Genomic DNA, 24,107 nt, shown 5'->3' with positions numbered 1-24,107 from the left:
TTTGACTATTAATCTCTTCATCTTGGTGTCTGCAAAATGGTACTTTTCACTACTTCATGTCATGGTCTTATAATTTGAAACAACCTCCCCCTCAAATTTTCCTCCTGCCTTTTGAGCTCTTGATCTAAATTTTCCAACCTTAAATATTGTCCTTTTCTAGATTGTTTTTTAAATCATTTCGATAAAGTCCGTTTTGACTTGTCGACACAAGGTCACGATCCCAAAAATGTCTTAAACTTTCCACCATGTCTGACCGTAAAAGCACATGTTTTAAAGGTCGTGTCTCGTCCCTAAAATAGATTTCATATATTTACTCTCAATCCCACAAAGTCTTGGATAGAGAGCTCTCATATACAAAAAAAGGTTTGCCCTTTTTCATAAGCTCTTCAGCTGCATTGAAACCCAACAACGAGGTTGTGAATATACAGTAAATTAACTGACTGTAATTCATGGTAAAGTCAGAGGTCTGGGAAGAACAAAGAAGGGAAATCCTGAACTTTTCAACCGTAAAAGAAACACTCAAGAGTCATCAGTGATTTTATGGATTTACTAATAAACAATGTTTTAAGAGATGGCGCCCTCTTGTCACAAACAGAATGATGTTCTCATACTGAGAGAGATCATAGGTCACGGCGCACTGACGGAAAAACACCATAGATGTCTGAAGCGCCTAGGGCAGAATCCCAATGATTAGATTCAGTCTTCTAGGGTTAGAACAAGTTTGAAAGGACAATCATGGATGACGGGACAGGACAGGGGTCTGTACGTTTTTGCTTGTTTTTCTTACTCACAAGCGGTCGGGAAGTGCTTCCTCTGACCCTGAAGTGATGTGCTGGGATGACACAACATTCCGTTCTCAAGCCGATTCTGCCCGAATAACTCAAGCTGTAACACGGAGTTAAAGGTTTCCCTGATGTTACTCACTCACCATCACCAGTCAAACGTCTACCATACATGGATGAATGCTGGAGCTAGAAAATGCCTTTTCTGTCGGACGTTAGTCTCAAGGCATCTCTTTACAACTTGATCCTAGCACTTAAGATCCATTCAATCTCAGTGTAAACGAATAAGCTGGTCTTCCTTGTCATTCATCTTTGTGTTACTGCCTTGTTTTCTCTTGGTCCCGACTCTATAGAACATCATGTGTCAAACTTAAAGCACAGGCACCAAATCCGTCCCGCCAAGTTAAATGATGTGGCAATGCAGGATGTTTGGTTAATGATCAAGGCAAAACAACTTCTAGTTGATATCATGACTTACAAAGATGCCAGTGTTTGAGGTAAAATAAGGAACAAGTTAGTGATATCGACAATTATACAGAGACTTCAGTTTAAGTTAAACTGATGTCCAAGGAATTTGAGAACCAACACAGATAGATGTATACTCTTAGAATAAAAATCGTATATAATAATCAGGCTTGTACTCCCTGTTATACATCGTAAACATACATTTTGTTTGGCCGACTTACATCTATAACCTTAAAATCTTGAGACCATATCCAGCCCAGTTATTTTGTGTGGCCCAGAAGTACTTGAAAGGGTTATTTTAACTAGTATAATGTAGACTGAAAGCAGTATTTAGTGGATCAAAGAGATACTAAACACAGAACATTCCAAATACTAGGAGGGTCAGTTTTATCAAGGGCATTACTTGGACTGTGTTTTGCATTTTTTCCACTTACAAATTGACTTATTCAGCCCTGATTTGAATGCCTCGCTACCCAAACCTAATGTCTTGATATTTTCATATTATAGACCAGGATCACCAACCTATTTGCGAATCAGGGCTACATTATGGGCAATAAGTAATACATTTATTAAATTTTCTCTAAACTTTTAAAGAGAGAGCTATATTTCTACCATTTCTTTTTGTTAACTTTGTTAACTCCTGGTATAGACCCACTTTTCAACTCAAACCAGACTAGTCTGTTCAGGTCCACTATCACCTTTGTCTTAAACTAGACCCCTTCCCCAAACAGGGTCATTGTTTCCTATTCCTAAAATGATTGGTTAAGTATTGGTCATGTCAGTGTCTCAACTTCTTGGGAATACACTGTATCGTTGAATGTATGAGAAATCTCTGACAATGAACATTGAGCAAATAACCATTTTTGTCATTAACAGATTTGTAAAATTGGAAAACAATCAGACGGCCGACCAGAAAGAAGCCCTTGTAAGAGTCGAATCATCCACCTGAGCTCTGAAGTGGCCCAGAAGCACGGGGAGCTCATTGATCAGATCAGAGGGAACGGAAATAGCAGCAGACATAAAAAGAACACATAAAAATTATATGATGATTTCCCAGCACAAATCAGCTGCTGTTTGTACTGGAAATAGTCGGTATAAAAACTCACAAGTCAGCCTAAATGAAAAAAAACAACCTGCAAACAGAATCGCCCCAATGGTGCGCCCTTGTCAACCCATCACATGTTTGTTGTGTCTAAGAAGTAGAAGCACGGCTTAAGAAGACGGTCATAATGCAGCGGCTCATTAGTGTCTGTCAGAAAAGTCTTCTTTTCTAATCCTCAACAACATTGACCACAAAATCCAGGCAGCTGCATCTCTGAAGATACACAAAGAGCAGAGGGAAGCTGACTGAATACAGCGATTATTAATAGAAATCAGGTCACTAAGATAATCAGGACTTGTGCCGAGTCATTACACACTCGTACGAAGGTTCAAATTCATCTGGCAGATGCTCTCAATTACACGTCATATCCAGTCTGAAAACACAACCAGAGAGAAACACATCCAAGGACAATGTTGGACCTGAGACCAGTCCATTTTTGGTGACAGAAGTCTGTTCAAATGGGAAAGTGTGACGGTAGAGGAGATGAAAAGAAAAGACAAAAACACGTTCATGAAACCGGTCAATTCAACGGTAAATCTAACGACAGAAAAAACATGTGAAGGTGACACTTATTACTAGAAAGCATGGTTGAATTGTTCTCAGTTGTAGGCTACACTGACACCACTGACCCAGGTGGTGCCTCTTGTGGTGCGGTTTGCTCTTCTCTGGACCAGCTTGCAATCCCATTGAAGCTTGTGTTTTTCTTTCTACCGGGTTCTGATGTAGGTTCGGCCAACAGCCGTTACCCTGAAACCAGCTCAAGTTGCTGAGTCACTTGAAATGTGCTTCTTCTTATGTTAGAATGTTAGCAGCAGCTCTGTTTAGGACTGATCGTTGATACTTATCACGTCTTACAAAGTCGGTGGTCCAGCCAGATATTGAGCAAATTGCACTAGAAACACAACCTTTAAATCACCTATGAGTTAATCTGTTTCGTTATATGGCCTGTCAAGTGGTTGGCTTCATTTCAAAGTAGATAAAGACACATGTTCATAGCTTGTCCTATAGATATCACAGTGTTTAAGATAAGATAAGCAATTATACAAAGACTTCCAATACAATAAAAGTTATGTTAAAGGAAAGGAATTGGAAGATGGCATTTTTGTTGGAAGACAAACACATAGATAATTGGAATACTTTAGTTTAAGAATACTTCCTGTTTGTTCAGCCTGCGACCTTGGATGCTAAAAGATTTTAGCTCCTTGCGTGATTTGAGTTTGACAGAAACAGTGTATTTTCATGAAATATTTCGTTAACATAATTAATTTAAAATGGAAGTACAACTCTCTTTGGTTATTAATAGTTTAAATAAGGTTTTGGAAATGGCCTAAATCGAAACGAATGTGCGGCAGTGGGATAAAAGTTTTTGCAAATGTTAAACAATAATTTCCCCAAAAAGGTAGTTGTTTATAGTTACATATATGTAATAAATAGCCATAGTTTTTAGGTAATCCATTTTTACCCACTAATTGGTGCTTTAATGTTGTAGCAGAAGAGTGTATCAGATTTTACCAATTACGACGTCTACTGACACCTTCAGGCCACTTATTATATCAATCAAGTGACTGGTAGAAAAATGGCAAAGTAATGCCTCATATCTCATTTCCACTGGGCACAACACTAATGTTCCACTCAGAAATACAACTAACTAAACATGAGTGCTGTGCAAACAAACCCTGCCCATGAGCAATTATAAAGAACCTGCACCGTGACAGAATTTAGGTCACCAAAGTGAAAAGCCTTTTACTATTTGATAGTAGAGTGCACAGAAGAGCAGCCCCGGGGGCCACTATTGTCTCGTTGAGTATAACAGAGAGAGCTCGTTTTTCAACAGATACCGGTTCTTTTAAACGTATTCTGGGGTCATGGCGGAAGCAGCAGAGATGAAGTTCCATTTGAATCTTGTCATTTTTTGCTCGACTGGTCAATTACAGCCGTGGTTTCATGCGGAGCCGCTGATTGTTTCAGCCGAGGGAGACTCCGAGAAGAAGAGGATCGCAGTCAAAGATAGCTCCGGCTGAATAACTTTGTGGGCTTGTGACGTGAACGTTTGAATTTTTAAGAACTCCGATGAAGACACGGAAGTTCATCCATGCTCTTGCGCTGGAGCAGTCTAGGGTGACTGTCTAAACATGTGGCAGAATGCTACTCTGCAGGACGTTACGTGATCGCTGAGCATGTGAGAAAAACATACTTGAATTCTAATAGGGCGATTTATTCACGCACATTAGTCAGCATAAATGGCAAAGAGCCTCCATGTGTGAGTGTAATGGAAGTATATCAAGAATATTGGAATGTTTTTGTAAGCATTTCATTATTATGAATAATGGAATTCAATCATTTCAGTATTGAAAAGTTGAATTTGTTTTAATTGAATAATTTATTTAAATGAAATCAACCTTTTAATATAAAAATTGTGTACTGAAAGGTTAAATTCATTTTTGTTTTTAAAAATAAATTAAGAGTGTTTGATATTCTTATTATGGTAATTCTAAAATAAATGTTCCATTTTCAATATTTTTTCAATTCGTATCCTTTTAAACTCAACATAGCATTATTATACCACCATTCTTAGATTAAATTAAAATTTTCTCAGCCTTTTATATAGCAATTATTGAATTAAACTATCAAAATAGATAATTAAATGCTTACAGAAAACAACATAAGTTCAATTAAAATGTTAACACGTCTATCAACCTCATAAATCTCTCTTCATAAACATCAACCCTGTGAAAAAACATCACATCTTGCCATCCTATCCTTAGCCAAAACACTAAAAAAAAGACTATGAGATCAATTTCAAGTTAGTACTAGACAAGACCAATAGATATACAACAATAAAACAATAAAAGGACAGACAAGCAAGTCAATAAAGCTCAAGAACACTATGTCAAGTCTGTATAATGCTAATCATTAGCACATAGCTTCTCAAACTTTATTTTTTTCCCATTATGTTACTAATTCCTTTGTTCACTGGTAGTACAACAATATAAAACGCAATACCAGAACTCCATACATTATATAAAGATACAGAAATAAATAGATACTCTTGAATAAATCAATCAATAACTCCAGGAAAGTTGGATGCTAACAGTTGACTAGCTAAGTAAGAAAGATGTTGGCTCTGCCCTGAATAAAATCGACAAAATGATGGCGTGCAGAAAAATATCTGTGTTACTGACTTTGGCTATCCTTTTTTTTTTTTAAATGTTATCTAATCATTGTTACCAGCCACCAACATGTACTTTTAAAACTGCCAATCCAGCTATTTTTTTTAACTATTGTATAAACATTTTCTATTTTATGTGAAATTCCCCTCCTTGAATACAATTTGTAGCTTACATGCTGTGGCTTGTCAAACTCAACTGAAAACATTCCTTGGTTTGTGTAACTTTACTGAATGAATTATTATTATTAACTTTATTAACTTTCAGTAACACTAACTTTGGTAATAGCCGTTACTTAGCTTACTAGCTAAGCTGCTATAGCTATAATCAACAAAAACATTTTTTTTGTTTTTTTATCTGTATTACATCATTAAATCTACAAATGATTATTGTGAAGTAATTCTGGGTGGAAAAGTGTCAAGAAAATATATATATTTAAATATCAGTGAAGCTTTCTTCAGTTGTTTAAAATTAATAAAGTATACATTAGATATCTTTAGGCAGGCAATGCTGTGTAGTATTCGGTCCATTTTAAATTACCATAGACCTTAGCAAAGTAAAAATATATAGTACGTTCACAAAAACTTTTGAGTTCATAGTTATAGCTTATTAGCTTTGCTAAAACTGTTTTTATTGTTGATTGATGCTTCAGCTACAATTTCTTTTAGCTTATTTTTTATTTCCTGTTGTGTTCCTGTGTGAATATTTCAGTGTTTTACAATGAATTTAAATTAAAATACTTTTGAATATAAATCCAAATGAAAGATTTATATTTAATGTGTTGATCATAGTGTAGCGTTGCTACATTTGTTATTGACATTTAGCACTAGCGATAAGTCAATGAAATATCTTTAGCTAAAAAACTACTAATAATTGCTGCCTAGCTAATGTAGTTATAAATATGTTAGCACAACATTAGCCATTGAGTCGAATGTTTTTAGTAGCATAACTAAAATAAGGTATTACTTTTCAAATATGAACAATGTATATGAATATAAAATAAAATATAAAATATATATGTTAACTTATTTAAGCTACATTAGCCAAACCACTGAAACATTTCAAGTCATGCAAATAAAATCGAAGGTATTATTATAGGAAAAAAAAACATAAACGCCAACACACAAATAGTAATGTTTTGTGTGTATATTTTACAACTGGAAGATCTGATGTAAATACAATAAGTTGAATGTATGCTTAAGATATGAGTTGAGAACACGTCAGGAAGATGATTTTTCTCCAACAGTCTATATTTACACAGTGGCTAAAAAAAAAACTTTGGTCAAGCACATACACCAGCTGAATCAATCTGCAAGAGTTGTGTGTCAGACGCACACAGTAGTACGCACAGCGGCGACACACACACACACACACACACACACACACACACACACACACACACACACACACACACACACACACACACACACACACACACACACACACACACACACACACACACACACACACACACACACACACACACACACACACACACACTCGTGCGAGGAGTCCTGACCTGTGAGCTTGTCCGTGATTGGTGGCGTGGAGCCTCCTGACGACCTCCTCGCTGAAGTCAAAGTGCACCCTTGCCCTGGCACACGGGGAACGCCGGTACATGACCCCGACACACACTCATGCGCACACCTGAGAAAAGCACCTGGACAAGTCCTAGTCCGTCGTCTCAGGAGGGTGACCCATCATGGAGCCGCTCAAGTGTCCAAGATGAAGATCAATAGTTGCTCAGAGCGTCATGACAGAACCTTCACCGCACACGTCACTCCTCGCTCACACTCTGACACTCTCTCCGACTGACTGGAGTTCTTTCCTTAGCTCTACTTCCTCCCCGTGGTGTGTGTGTGCGCGTGTGTGTGTGTGTAAGAGTGTGTGTGTGTATCCTCACTGCTCCCATAGAAGAGCATTGAGACGCAATTAAGTGCAGGAGTGGAATCACTGGAATGGAGTCGTCGTCCGTCATCACTCACGGCATCAAGAGATGATTTAAAGGATTAGAAGATGTGAATAAAAACAAATATAGAGTTGTGTTGGTGAAGGAAGAAGAGCGACCTGGGTGTGTGTGTGTGAGTGTGTGTAAGGAGGAGGAGGAGGTGCCATCTGTTGTGATTGTGGGGGTCCATAGTGCCCGATGACATTTCATAGAAGGAAGCACCTCAAATCCCTGCATACATGTATGTTGAAGTGAGATGAAGGTGGAAGACTTTGACTTTGTTCAGCACAGTGGACCAGTGATGGATAGAACAACACAACTCATACTCTCTTCCTATAAATGATTTTCCTTGTGCTTACATTTTTAGACGACTCTGGATAATTGTTCACCTCCATCGTCTACACTACACAGCAAAAACAAGTATTGTCATTAACATAGAGTAAAGCATAAATAAGAATTAAATTTAAATTAAAATTAAAATAAAAAAAAAATAAAGAATAAACTTCAGAATCAAACATAAAACACATAAAAAGTATACTTTTTTTTAAAATACAATAAATACTGTTCTGTTCCTTTTAATTATCAGTTTTTGAATGTATTTATTCATAGCACTGAAACTTTAAATCTCTATGTGAAGTTTGGCTGAAACATAAATGTTATTTGAAATAATATATTTTTTAATCAAATTATAGTTTTCTGGGGGTTATTTCAGCTTGTATTCTCGTAAAAACCCAAAACTACTATCATAATCGTGTACAATCCAGAAAGAAAGTTGGATAAAACCCATAAAGTTAAATAAATAAAAAAAGAAAGTACTTCACGCTATGATAAATGAGCTAGAATAGATGTTTACATTTTGTAGAAGGAAGGTGAAATGTAGCTACAGTTTCAAAGGAGGGTGCAGAAGTAGTGATTGAAGGAATCCCACAGGTACTCTTGATCATCTTGTGATCGTTAACACAGGTAGATTTTCAAGGTTAATAATGTTTTTGTTAATAACTTCTAGTTTAATTCAACAAGCACTTATTTTGGACACTTGCCAAAAAAAGTGGGAGGAGGTCAGGGGCGCAAGGGAGGAAGAGTGGGTAACCAAACAGTTTTGAGGAAGTGGATGACCTTCGTGTGATCCTGCACTTCCTGTTGTCACATCCTTTACGGACCAATATGACCCACTTCAGGCAAACTTGAGTCACATCTCCAGGAGTTCCCCATGATTACCGTCAAGACAGACTCCAGAGAACAGTCACTTTCCTTTTTTCTACTGTAGCGAGGATTTCAAATCAACAAGGTCGACGCAGGGATCAACTGTACGATTATTCATCCATCCTCGTGGGCACGACTTTTATGAGAATGTCTTCCTGACAAACAGATGATGCTGCTCGGAATAAATCAAAAGTACAAACCAGACCTAAGTCGCTCAGAATGTTGACCGGGTTTAACTTTCAGATACAGTGCAATATAAACAACTATATCGATGAATATTAAAATATAACTTGAATTCTTAATCATAATATATAAAGTTAAACACATAATATCATTAAGTTAATCAGAAAAGGAAACAAATCATCTGTCACATAAATCTTTTGTCAGGTCACATAATGATTTCACCAGCTTTGTCGTCATGCCTCATTAAACTTAAACCAGTGCTGCAACTTTATCTTTCTAGTTATAGAGTTTCAAAACCTGTTTCTTCAAATGACAAGATAAAGAAGTCTCTGAATTCTCTAGAAAAGCTTGACGTACAGAGAAACATTACACACAACAGTACTGTATGAATATAAAAATATTATGTTTTTCATTTTCATTTCATCATTATTTTTTTTACCATTGATCTTTTGTGGTTTATATTTTTCATTAAGTATACATTTGATTTATTTTATTATGAACATGCAAATATTCACAGCTTCTTTCTGTTGATTTTTGTGTTGCATTTAAACTTCCATCCTCTAGATGGCAGCAGTCATGACATCCTCTGCAGCTAAAGCAACTATGAACTCCAGTAAGATACCAGGGTGACTGAGGAGGAGAGGATACAGTCGTCTTAAGCGGATTTTAAAGCTGATGTTTGGACATAATTTGGTTTCTAAACAAATGAAATATTAAAATGTCCAATATTCTAGGAAAGGCGAAATGTGTTTTTCAGCGGTTTCTTAATAATAATTAGTAATATATTGCATTTTTGTAACCATTACATTTAAAAAAAATTAATTAAATCTTGCATTACAATTAAAATCAATATTCATTTTTTTACTTCTTTTTTTTTAATATTCCCTTCTTGTTTTCCACATAATGACATTTAAAAAAAACAAATCATAATCAATCCATTTGACATAATTCAAAAGTATAGTTTACACTGAAATTGAAATAAAATATATAAAATAAAATAAAAAATGTCGTTTTAATGTTTATTGTTGTGTTCTCAGTTTTATCTTGACCTTTAAAGTATATAATTTATTGAATATTGTTATGATTGTTTAAGCGCTTGTGACCCTGGTCTGGAAAAGCGCTATATAAATAAAAATTACTTACTTACTTACTTAATCTCTAATTCTTAATACACTATTCGATCAAAAGCATATTTTAAATTATTTCGATGGGAATAAAAAAGATTGAATTCAACAACAATGAAAAGAACAAGATGCAGTTCACGCCCGATCAGAAGATGAATTATTTGAAATGAAACCAGAAGAAAACTTTGAAAACAAACGTCTTCAGATGTAGGACATGCGTTCAGCCACTAGAGGGAAGTGTTCAACTGTTCTAAAGAAGGTCACGTCACACAGATCGTCTCATATATCAGTCGATGTTCATTAAACAGGTGATTATCTTGAAATGTTTTCTCACTGCAGGACATGAAACATGGATCAGCTCTGTGTGTAGATGAGCCTGTCAAATTACTTACTTACCCACTCACTCCTCCACACATCCATGCGTACACAACACTTGACTTAACCTTGTTGTACAATAACAAAGAAGATGAATGTCAATAAAATGATGTTCAAATAAAAATTGTATTTTTTTGCTCTGATTTACATTTAAACTAACTTGCAATATCAGACAACCTCACATGTCTCAATCTTTTATGTCATATCCTGTCCAGGGCGTCTCCTGCCTTCACCCTATGTAGCTGGGACTGAGCTAGTGGATTCATTATGATGGTCAAAGTGTTTTTTTATGGTAAATTCTTTTCTATTCTATTGAAATGTTTTTTAACAATTGCATTAAATCATTTCTATATTGAAAGGTTCATGTGTTTTTGTATTTTTCTTTTAATAATTGAATTTAAAAAAATAGAATGATTTCTTAAGAAATACAACAATTTACACAGAGTTTGATATTCTAAATAAAAATATTCCAAAATAAATGTTCTTAATGTAATGTTTTTGTTTTTTTTTAATGTACAGCCTTTGAAATTCAATCTATAAATGTTAAATTTCGTTTTGTATGAAATATATATACAATTTTCAGATTCAATTAAATTATAAAAAATGGGAACAATCAACTTTCAATAAAAAAATGTTGTATTCAAATATTTAAAATTAATTTAATCTTTCAATATCAAATTGTTCTATTAAATTATTTAAAATTAATTTAATCTTTCAACATATAATTATTGTATTCAATTATATAACATTTATTTAATCTTTCAATATAATTTTTTTTTATTCAATTATTTAAAATGTATTTAATCTTTCAATATAAAATTGTTCTATTCAATTATTTAAAATTAATGCAATCTTTCAATATAAAATGGTTGTATTCAATTATATAAAATTAATCTAATCTTTCAACATATAGTTGTTGTATTCAATTATTTAAAATTAATTTAATCTTTTAATATAAAGTTTTTGTATTTAATTATTAAAAATAAAACATCAATGCTTGAAAAAAAAAAAACATTTCAATATAAAAATTGAAAGTTTAAATTTTGAATTCAAGTCAATATCCTGACGTCACTGATATACTTTCACACTGTTGGACCCACAACAGGAACGAACAACACAACATTAGCGCGACTGGTGCTCAACACAACGACTCTCTCCAGAACCTACCACACCCAGGAGTGACGACGGTCGCAGAAGTGACTGATGGGAAGTTTCAGACTGGACCTGGTCGTCATCGTCCGATTCAAAATACTTTTACTCCGAGAAGAACAAAATGGCCGCCTCCCTCGCGTCCACAAGGTACTGAGTCAGCACTTTAGCTCCATGGCCACGAGTCAGCAGTGGAACCCCGGACTCAGAAGAAAGATCCAAACTTTGATCCTCATGTTGCGTTCCTCCGAGCCGCCGTTCCTCCCTCTGGCCCGGCTGCCGTTCGGGTCCGGTGGACCCGGGTCACGTTTCATGGATGATCTCTGATCCCCCAGACTCAAGTAACCGGCCGGACCCACAACCCTGGGAACACAACATGAGTGACGCAGGCGACACTAGCATGATGTTCGATGCTGTCAATGAGTCAACAATCATGTATCGAAACATCTACACACGTCATCATCTGTCTCTTCAAATCAACTACACAACAGACACACACACACCCTCATCCATGTCACAACATCTCAGTCTCACTGTACACGAGTGTAGCCGCACAGGACGCACACTCAACATGGCGACGACAGCTTCCAGCAGCGACACACAATCTCCCCGCACTAGAAACACAACGCACTGTTGTGAAGCGTCGCACAACTGTCACCGGAGACCTGTGTGAGTCTCCAGTGACACATGAAGAAGAATACACACCAGGTGTGTGTTATTGTCGTGTTTATCTTTCTAGATTGTGGGTATATGGGTGTATGGGAGTTCACACTTGCACTTGTGTTGTGCATGTTTAAGTGTGTCAACACTTGACACCGGGTGTGTGTCTACGCTTGTACGTCATTGTGTGTGAAAGAATAATGGTGTGTGTGTATAGAAAATAACAAACATTTGAAATTGTGCTGATTAATGTTGTGTGTTCGTGTGTGAACAGATGTAATTTGTATATTTGATTGATTTGAAATGTGTGATTGTGTCTTTTTTTCTATTATTTGAATGTAATTGTGTTTGCTGAAATTTGAACAGTGTGTATTTAAATCTATTTCTACTGTGTTTTTTGTATGTTTTAGTTTTGTTTTTATTTGCATTTTCTAATTTGTGTCTTTTCATGTGTATTGTATAGTGTTTGTTGTGTGTCCTTTTTAAGTGTTTGTGAGCATAAATTAATGCTGTTTCCGTCTCTGTTTGTTTTAATTGAATTTCTTTGTGTTTTTGTATATATATTTCAATGGGTTTTTATGAATTTTAATGTTCATTTTCAGCTTTTTATCTGTGTCAATGCTTATTGTTTATGTGTTTTGACCTGTATTTTGTACTTTGTATGTGTGTCTTTGTGTTTTATTGTGTGTGTTTTAACATGTATTTTATATCTTGTGTATTTTTCATTTTGTTTTTTATTGTGTGCCTGTGTCTTGTGTTTATTTTGTGTGTTGTGTGTCCTCATATGTATCCTTGCATTTGTGTTTTTTTCATTCATTAATAAATGATAATGTTTTTGTTGAATTTTAAGTATATTTTTATTTTATTAAGTTTTAATGTTTGTTTATTTTTATTTTTTGTGATTTATTGTGTGTCTTTATATGAATTGTCTATTCCAGTTTATTGCATTGTGTTTTAAAGTTTACTTTTAATCTTGTGAGTTTTAATGTTTCTTTTTTTATTTATAGTGTTTCAATTTGAGTCTTTATATGTATTTTTTCATTAAGTGTGTTTCAATGCGAGTCTTTATATATATTTTTTTATTTATTGTGTTTCAATTCCAGTCTTTATATGTATTTTTTCATTAAGTGTGTTTCAATGCGAGTCTTTATATATATATTTTTATTTATTGTGTTTCAATTGGAGTCTTTATATGTTTTTTTTATTTATTGTGTTTTAATGCGAGTCTTTATTTGTTTTGTTTTTTATTTAGTGTGTTTTAATTTATATATTGTATTGTGTGAGTTTTAATGTTTATCTTTATTTATTGAGTTGTATGTGTCTTTTTATGTTGTTTTTTTAAACATGTTTCTATTTAATTTTCTTACATGGTGATTTTTTCTTAATTGTGAGTTGTTATATTTATTAGTTGTTTATAATGTGTCTTTATATGTATTTTTTTTTACATTTAATGGTAAGTAATTTGTATGTTTTCGTGTGTATTTTCATTTGTGTTGTTATTATGTATTTGTGTTCATCTGCCCAGACAAATGTACTTGTTGCAGCAGCATGAACATGAAAAGTAGTAAACTGACGACAACAAGCGTGACATCACACACACAAGTGTGTAGCCGACGCAGCAGCAACAGTGGTCAGACAAGACTAAAGGGCAGCAGGAGCCGAGGCGTCATTATCAAGAACATGGAGACTTGGAATTAAAGCATCGCATCTCCGTGAGACGGAAGATAAAGAAGACAAATCGCTGAGGTGAGAGACATAACCATGGCAACGTGCTTCCACCAATCAGCTGTGACCTTATGGTAAGCCCGCAGATCAATTATACACAAGAGGAGATGACTCGACATGGTCCTGTGACATCATCACACCTTTCACTGGAGGAAACATCCAGGAGATGAATGTCTCTCCCTGTCCTGCTGGACCTCCTCAGACATGAACCAACCGTCGGATCCGGACTCGACTGGACTGGTCACGGAGTCCGAGAGGAGACGCTTCAGTCGTGAAGAAAAAGTCAAAATCTCAGGCCTTTTCATGGAGGATTAGACGATGACGAGGGAGGAGGGAGGAGGAGAGGAGGGGAGGATTAAGGGAAGGATAGAGAAGAGAGAGAGAGCTTCTCAGTGCCATACTTTCTGAAAGCAAGGTGACGGTGAAACGATCTCAACACACGCAGCTGCAGTGATGAGTTCACTGAGGGGGGTTGAGATGAAGAATGGTTATTGAAGAGGAACGTGAGTGGAGAGTGATTTTCAGCGCCGCGGTGGACGCGTCTGCCAGAAAACATCTTCAGACCGCCGACAAAAGAGGATAAAAAACGAACGCTCAGAAAGTGTGTGTGCAGCTGCTGTGGTCGTGTGTGTGAAGCGTCCATCATCAGCTGACCCACAGGTTTCAGATGAAGCATAACTTCCTCCTTAACTTGTTGAAACATGTTTTCTGGGTCACGGCCCGGATACAATGACTCAAAATATGAACTAAAAATAAACTTAAAAGTGCACTTTGGATCCCCAGCGTTTAAGATTAATGTTAAGAACTATGACATTGCAATACACATTTTCACCATCAGGGGGCGAGCGACATGTTTGTGTTGATGTTGTTGAATCCAAATAGGAGTCACTCTCTGATAATCTATGAGTTCAACAGATGCTGTGGTTTGTGTCCGCGAGTGTCAAGGTTGGACAACAGCAGCAACACATCTTCGACCCGCGGGTTCAATTTCCTGCTGCTTCCCTGCAGGACGCGGCATTGATCTCACCACACACGACACACACACACACACATCCATGCTGTGCTGCTCCTCTCATCTCATGTTGCCACAAGAAGCTCTTCCAGAGAGAGGGTTTGGTTCTTGAGTGGAGGTAGCAGTCGCCGCAACTCTTGGTCTTGCTGTCGTGATCTGGTAATGATTGACACACTGGTCAGTGTGAGCCCATGCATGAATGTGGACACATACACACAAACGTTGCACACCACACACCACCCCAAACACACACACCACCCCAAACACACACGCCACCCCAAAAGAGACTCACATTCATCACCCCAAAAGAGACACACCACTCTAATACACACATTCATACACAAACCTAAGACCAAAAACACAGACAACCACAGCAAAAACACACATCATCTTACACCACCTCAAGACAGAAACACACACACAACCCCAAGACAAAAACACACACATTCATACACCACGAGTAAAAAACACACACCACCCCAAGACAAAAAGACACACATTCATACACCACAATAAGTCAAAAACACACACCACTCCACAACAGAAACACACACAACCCTTATGACAAACACGCATCCATACACCACCTTAACCCACACATCTACACACCAGCCACAACATAAATGTGAAATTACGTTTAATCACCAAACTTTAAATAGTCAACAAGCTTCTTGGAATGAACATAAAGTAATATTTTCAAGTAAAAAGTGTTAAATTGTTTATTTATTTTTAATAATTCAACATGAATCAAAGAAACAGTCATATTGAAAGTTTCATGGAGAAACTTCATGCTTTTGAAACCCTTTTTTTTTAAATGTCATTTGTCACTTTCTTCCTATTTTTAACAAACTAAGTGGAGCAGGAGCAGCAGGTCACAGTGTTTCACAGAACCATGAAACAACAACTCTCCGTCACAGCATCACATGAATGTTCTCTTCTTCTCCTCTGCTGACGGTTGGACTTGAGAAATTCATCTATTCAAGTGGCAGCACCTTACTTTAACTGTTTGAAAATGTCGGAGCCAAAATATATTAAAAGTTAAAAATATATATATATATACGAAAATATACTGTATATAAATAAACAGCAGGATATTAAAACAATTACGTTTTGTCAACATATCATTTTTGGGGTTATTTCATGGAAGTACATCAGTGACGTCAGAATATTGAATAGTTTAATTTCAAATGATAAAACCTTGAATCTTCATATCTTTTTAAAGCATTTAATTGTTTTTTTTAATAATTACATTTCATAAATTCTAAAAGGTTGAATTTTAAAATGTATTTGAAAAAGATATTACATTATTTTGATATTATATTATATTATTATTATTTAAAATATCTATATATTATTCAATTCAATATGTATATATATATTTATTGAAAGCTGTTTATATTCAATTTTAAAGTGTTGGTATAATATTTCCTATTTTTTAAGTTAAATATATTTTTGAATCATTGAAATTACAACATCAAACTATATGTGTAAAATGCATTGATTTGGAAATGTTTTCATTAAATTATAAAAAAAAAACATGTAATTCAATATTCTGATGTCACTAATATACTGACATAATATTTAAAACATTGATGTGAATCGAAACCACATGAACAAAACATGTGTTCGCTGACATCACTGATGATGTGAACGACTCATCGTGTGTGTGTGTGTGTGTGTGTTCGTGCACACTTCCTGCCAGAGCCTCCTCTTTCTAAACCTTCTATTGTGCTGCTCAAGACTTGCAGATTCATTCATCGAAGCTGCAGGATAACACACTCGCACACACACAAACTCACACACACACTCACACTCACACACACGGTGTGAAACCTGAGTGCTGGAATCAGACTCCAGCATCTGGTCCACACGCAGGAGGTTCCGACACACAATGAGTAGAACTGTGAAATCCACCCGACGCTGGCACGGCGTGGCCGGCGTCGTCGAGAGACACCGACGTCACACAGGTTGTTTTGAAACGCCAGTCATCAGCTCACACTGGAGAGTTGTTATCGCTCCTGCTCTCCTTCACATCTCATCCAATCTCCTCCAGCTTCTCCCTTTCACTCCATCAACTCCACTGAACTTGGAGCTTAACCTTTTCTTCTCCTGCTGTATTATTTAGGAAGTGCTGCAAGTTTGTGAGCGACAACAAGAAGTACACACAGTTTTGACTTTCAAACACAGCTCATCTACACATCTTTCAAACAACACAACAGCTGGGCATGTCATCACCATTCCATCAGATAATGGAGATTATTACATAGTCTTTCAAAGGGCTGCAAGAAAATATTCATTCACTTCAATATTGCAATATTTGTATCACAATACCTTATCGATATTCAACAGCACGTTGATTCAAAATAACCCTTTATTTATTATTATTATCTTTTAAACTATTTTTTTATATAATAGTTACATTATGGTTTGTATTTCAATTAAGTGTATATTAAGTCAAATAATTCGATTTTTATTTATTAATTTTTTAATTTACAATTAATATGCAAATATACACAGTGTTTGTTAATTTTTAAGTTGCAATTAAACTCCTGGACTCTAGATGGCAGCAGTCATTAGGTCCTGCCCAGCTAAAGGAACAATGAGGATACCGTCGACTCCAGCAGCTTTTAAAGTTGATGTTTAGTTTCAGTTTCACAACAAACTAAAAACATTCTATTGTGATTTCTGCCAATACACTTCCCTTTTTTTCTGTGTTTATTTTTTGTTTGTTTCTATGGAAGCTTTGTTATGACTAAATATATTGCATTTAATTCAGAAATCTTCAATGTTGAGAGCAAACATGTGGGATATTAATTTACATTTTAGTGACTTTTCTGTGGACAATATATGGTCAGTGTGGTCCATCACAATATCACATCAATGTTTTCTTTATTGGCCATTATTATTATTATGATAATTGATTAAAACTTTTATTATATTTTTTTTCCAAAATTTCAAATTTTTGGTGATTTCTTTTTTATCGCAGTGTCTTTTCTGCGATCAATTTATGGACGACTTTTAACTTTTGGTGAAATATACTTTTTGTAGTGTGTTTTCTATGGTCGTCTGTAGAGTAAAAATAATGGTCTTATTATTTTTGTTATTACATTTTTTCCTTTTTTATTTTTCAAACATTGTATGTCAAATTTTGGTGCAATATTATTTTATTTTGATCAATAAGTAATCGAAAAAAAAATCTTCACATTTTCCCATCAATCCTCTAAATCGGCTGTTGTTACTATTATTATTAATTATTATTATTATGATTATTATTACGTTTTTTCCTTTTTTCTTTATTTCAAAAATTGAATGTCAACTTTTGATGGAATATACCTTTTTTCACTGTGTTTTTATTTTATATTAATTGCCGACTGTAAAAAGAAAATGTTCTCATATATATATATTTATAAATCTTTATTTTTTGCTGTTTTTTATTACATTAAAATACTTCTGAAAATGTAACATCATTTTTTGGAAAGAAAGTGAGAGAATAAATACCTTTACAATAAATATAAATAAAAGTTTAACAAACATGCAAAAAGACAAAGGTTTATGTATCATTACTGAATTTTTATACGTACTTTCATTGCTTTACTTATTGTTCTTAAGCTCTTTTCTGCTTCTGATCAGCACAGAAGAGTCTGTGATCAGCCGGTCACAGACTCCTGCCAACAGTGCAGCACGACTCGGGCGTCTGGACCAACTGGACTCTCGACACTGACAGATGAAGGAGACAACAGGAGCTCACGACACCCGGAGCAGCAACGTCAAGAGCGCGAACACCGACACGGCGCTCGAGTCTCGAACGAGCCCATCGTTCAGCAGACGCGACGAAGGTGAGAAGGGTTTGAGTTTGGAGGAACAAAAGATTTATGAGGATATCTGGTCGAGTCCAGCTGAGTCATTGACTGCAGAGTGACTGCGGAGTCGCCTCTAAATGAACGTGTCTGCAGCAGATGTGAGGCGATGGTAACAAGCTCCGATGAACACAATTACAGAGCAGCACTTCCCAAAGTTCCTCTTTTTTTTCAGAGAAAACTCTGTGAAATGTCGAAAGAAAATTATGTTTGTTACAATAGTTGCCATACTGTGAGGTCCATGCTGCTCTCGGTCATACCAAAGTGATGCATGGAGGGTAATTTAGAGATATTTACACAGTAATTACAATCAGTACCACGACTATGATAAAGGTTATTGTCACGACAGATGACATGACCCACAACAAATTATAGACATAAAGTAAAATGTTACAATTAATTGTACCTAAAAGAAAACATACACAACAAGATAATGATGAAAATCATTTTTTTCTATTCCTGTAAATGGAACGTCTTAAATAAAATAAAAAAAGCAAATGAAAATTAAAACATAAGTCAGCCATGACACAAGAAAAATCCATAAAAAACGATTATACATTTTTTTAAAATAATTTACTACGATAACAAAAACAATTACGGATAAAAATAAATACATTTATTGAAAACAATACATTTCATTTTTAAACTGATGGATAATTCAAAATACTTTGCAAGGTCACTGAAAAATAAATATCAGATTTACATTTTTAGATTCATTTTGCAACTGTTTTGTATAAGATTGAATGAAAAAGCATTTTAATTAGTTATTAAATATCGATGGTGAAAAGATCAGCTAACAACGTTCAAAAATCCTTCAGTGAGCGTCACCGTTGTCTGCGCTCGCTAACCTCTAGAAACAAATAGAAGACGAGGAATTAAAAGAATAGCAGGAACACTGCTGCTCAGCGAGAGTTACATTCTCACTGCCATCTGCAGCGAGGGCGTCGATGATTTATGACCACTGTTTCTGGGGCCACTGCACTAATGGCGCCCGCAGAAGGGGGCGTGCAAATTAGGTTATTTCACGACTGGTCTGACCCACTTGAGGTCAGAGTAAAAAGAGGTTGTGTTGTGGAACATTCTTATTTGTAGATCGTGTGTTCATCATGTGAAGTATCTGTTAATCCACATATTTACATGTCAATGTATACTGTTGCGCTACAATATGTTAGCAAGTGATGCAACAAGTTGGCGAAGGCAGGGTCGCCATTTTAATGGCCTTCCAGTAGCATAGAACGATTTTATTCACATCGGCGACTGTATCCTCTCGTCCTTAGTCATCACTGGGATCTTGTATTAAAAAATGCTGAAAATATTTTTACATATTCCATTGGCGTAGCAAGTTTAATTTAGATTTTTGTCCTTTAGTTTGTGTGATAGTCAAAATAATTTGTTATGTTGTACATTTCAAACATTTGTGTTTTCTAGCGTTGTGGTATTTATGTTTATATTTTTACAGAAGTTCAATTTAATGTTGAATTAAAACATTTTATTCAAACAATTCTTCTCATTTCTAGAGGTGTGTATTGGCAAGAATCTGGCGATACAATATGCATCGAGATGGGGACAACGATACACTACATTGCGATATTGTAGTAAAGGATATATTTGTAGTATTGTCGAGTACTTGAACAGACAACTGGACTCTTAATGAAGTTGTAACTGCATTTGTTTCGAATCCAAAATATGTCGTAACACCAGCTTTAAAAGCTGCTATAAATCGACTGTATCCTCTCGTACTCAGTGATTGCCGGGATCTTGTTGGATTTTGTTGTTTCCTTTGGCTGTACTGTAATGACTGCTGCCGTCTAAAGGCATGAAGTTTACTGATTTAATCAATACTAATAGCAAACAACATCTTTAATAGTATCGGGTGGTAACGTGGAACACGAGGAACCCTAAGAGCAGCCACACAACAAAAAGGAAGATTTCCAAATAACTCTAGAGTAGATTTGTGAATTACTGCACATGACAGCAGAGGTAGATTTCCATGCAGCAGACTTGTCGCCAGCATGCGGTCTCCAAATTTACTTTTTCACATCAAAAATACGCTGCATGTGTCACCCTCGCTGTGGGAGGCTGGCAGCGTTTTATCAGCCACTTAATCCTATCGGCTAGGAAAAAAAATCGTGTTATTTTTCTTCTTCTTTTTTTTTTTCCATTTATTTCACGCTGTTGAAAAAGCAACATAAGGAACACGGGCAGACGGTCTGACAGCCTGTTGGCATGTTCTCCCGCACATTTGTCACCAGAGAAAGACGCTCCTGTCTAATGCCGCCAACGTCCAGGAACCAGCTCCGGTCCAGGAGAGCCTCAAGTAGACGTGAAGACAGTCACGACATCAGTCAACAACAATATATCAGTTCATTTATGGAGCATTTTGGTTGACATTCAACAGAATCCTTTAGTAACCTTTGAATACGATACTATCAAAGCTACAGGGGCAACGATACGATGCGTTATATTTATTATAGTATTGTCCAACTATTTGACTACATGACTCTTGATGAACTTGTAACTCTTTTCATTTGTTTTGGAACCAGGAAATATCCAAACATCAGCTTTAAAAGCTGCTGGAGTCGACTGTATCCTCTCGTCCTCAGTCCTCGCCACGATCCCGTGGGATTTCATTGTTTCCTTAGCTGCGGAGGATGAGATCACTGCTGCCATCTAGTAGCCAGAAGTAAAAATATTTTGAATATTCCCATGTTCATTTAAACTAAAACCTTAATACATTGATGTTGAACATTGTTACAGTGTCCTGGAGAAAAAGATTGCGATATTTTCTATGTGACTCTAGAGAAGAAATGGAGAAAAAAAGTTTTTAAATGATGCGTTTACTTCAACAACAAGGAAATAATATACCATTAAGTTCTAAAAGTGTTAGTATATTACTTTATTTTATCTACATTTTATTTCAAACTTTGAAAAAGAAGATTGACGATAAAGTTGTTACACCAAAAATACCTTTTAATTTAATTAATTACATTTAGAATTGAATTTGTAACAAATAATTAAAAAAAAACTCAAAAATAAAAATTAGCTAAATGACCTGTTTAAATGGTCACAAGGGCCACCAAAATATAATCACTGGGCCCTCACGTGGCCCTCCAGCCGCACTTTGAAAAATGTAGATTTACTCCTTTAAAAACTCCTAAAGCAAAGATTTTTGGTGTAAAGTTGACAACCAGGCCAGACCCAAGTGAGGTATTTTCTTAAGATTCATGGATCCGAGCTCATTGGTGCCGATTTTCTGTGCGCCCTAATCAAAGATGGCAGCCCCCCCCTTATCACCTGACCCTCCGCGGTGACCTGGAAAAATGTCTGTCGCTGTTGCTAACCATCATCATCGCGACGAGTCGCTGGAGTCGCGTGTGCTTTCTCAACAATGGCCACGTGTTGATGAAGCGAAGGTGCGAGCGAGTCAGCGAGATAATCGCTCTGTTGTCGCGGCTCATCGCGGCCCGTCTTGACTCGGACACGAGTCGTTGGCAGATGGCGAGCGTTTGGCCGGGCCTCGGTCTGCGGCGCCGCACGGCTACAGAGAAAAGGCTTCTGAGCCAACGCACACACACTGGACAGAACGACCACACGGGTCAACATTAAACACACTACGGGAACCTGAATCAACACATGCTGACGCACAGCCATTAACACACAGAGGCTGCTGCAGTAATAATTGGGAAGTAGTCCAGACCTGCGGAGTCATTTTTCATCCTGCCCCCCCCCCCCCGTGTGACTTTTCTGGGCCAGAGGTTGAGAAAAAAGTAAACTTAGCGAAGCGAGACGAGCAAGAGGAATGAACTAAATCACAGTTCATAAGAAACTGGGGCTGAAAAGTCAAACTAGAAGTTATTTCAGAGGATAACTTTGGAGACAAAGGACAAAAAGTAGGATACCAAAGCAGTGAAGATGATGAAACAGTTCAGTGAAAGTTTCTACAAACACTTTATTAAGTTGTACATATGAAGTGACATGTGTGGCCTCTAGAGGGCTCCCTTCCATGAGCTTCCGTCCTTAAACAGCTTGTTTTTGTGACCCAAATAAGCTGTAAATAATATTAATAAATAAGGATTTAGTGATTAAAATTGACACATCTGGTACATTATATTAAAACATGAGTTTGATAACCCGGAGTTGAAAAAAAAGATTGGGTCTAGTTCACAACATTTACTGCATCTTTCAACAACGCTTGTCCATCAGTTTTAGCTTATTATTTCACTTTTTCAAATACACAGAAAAAAGTACAGAAATACAATGTTATTGCAGGTATTTTGTAATACCAACACCTCTGGCGCTTTCACCTCTTCCCCCTCTCACACCCCAGCCACTGTGTCAAGGACTCGGACATCTCTGCTGCTCCTCACGACCACGAAGGATCAGGTGAGAGTCCAGCTGAGGAGGACTAAAGCCAGGAAAGCTGCAGCTCCTGATGGCATCAGCTCCAGACTCCTAAGGGACAGTGCAGACCAGCTATGCCAGGTGGTCTGCTACATCTTCAACCTAAGTCTGAGTCTGGAGAGAGTAGCCATCTTGTGAGGTCCCTGTCCCCAAGACATCCCGGGACTGGACATGGAGAGGGTGACAACATACAAGTACCTGGGTGTGACTGGACTGGACGGACAACACCGACTCGCTCTACAAGAATATGCAAATCCAGAAAAATCCATTAAAAAGATGGAAAGAACCTTTGACGTTATTATTTTGTTCCGGCTCACACACTAACTAATGCCGAGGACCAATAACTAAATGACGGAGAGTCAATTCAATTTTCTCCGTCGGCCGAAGAGTCATCAGCGCCGCAGAGAGAGGAAATGATGTGTGTGTGTATTGTGTGTTTGTGTGTTGGTGTGTACGATCGATGTTGTCTGGTTCATGAATTACGGAGGGACAAAATGGCCTCCCTCGGTTCCGTCCAATTAATTTTCAATTAGTGTCCTCAATTCCCGCCACTGACTGACGGAAGATTATCTGCACGGCGACTGTTAAACAATTCATATTTCAGACCCGCAGAGAAGCTGTTTTCAATAACTGTGGCTTTTAGAATCTCACTGAGAAACAAAAGATAACATCGGCAAAGATTCATCACTATTTTAATAAAGAAAACGATGAATGCAGAAGCTAAGATAATTGTTAAGTGCTAATGCTAGTGGCTAAATGCTAAAGATGGACGATAGTTAGTGGAAACCAATATATATTTTAGTGATTTAAATGGAAATATTTGGGGGAAAAGAAACAATTATGGTGGAAAGAAAGTGATTAGCAGGAAATAATAAGTAAGAGGGATAAAGGTGTACAATGAGAGGAAAATGAAAGAAAAAAGCATGAAAATAAATATAAATTAAACCAAAATAC

The 24,107-nt window shown here is 36.4% G+C and overlaps 1 protein-coding gene across 3 annotated transcripts in view; it reads right to left on the bottom strand.

Moving 5' to 3' along the window:
• The window catches only part of pde4ba (phosphodiesterase 4B, cAMP-specific a), a 162,329-nt gene that overhangs the window by 63,437 nt on the left and 74,785 nt on the right, over positions 1-24,107 (bottom strand). The window contains exon 1 of one of the 3 annotated variants that reach the window (XM_087784943.1): positions 7,036-7,278. The exons of the other annotated variants lie outside the window; for them this stretch is intronic. Within the exon in view, the coding sequence (XP_087641069.1) occupies positions 7,036-7,136 (101 nt within the window). The 5' untranslated portion in view covers positions 7,137-7,278. Of the gene's footprint in view, positions 1-7,035; positions 7,279-24,107 lie in introns of those variants that run through there. 3 annotated transcript variants of the gene reach the window in all.

This window comes from Callionymus lyra, chromosome 2 (genome assembly GCF_982586985.1).
Source record: "Callionymus lyra chromosome 2, fCalLyr1.hap1.1, whole genome shotgun sequence".
NCBI classification, from domain to species: domain Eukaryota; kingdom Metazoa; phylum Chordata; class Actinopteri; order Syngnathiformes; family Callionymidae; genus Callionymus; species Callionymus lyra.
Note: the sequence above shows the minus strand (reverse complement) of the source record. Positions and strands in the feature narration are given on the sequence as shown.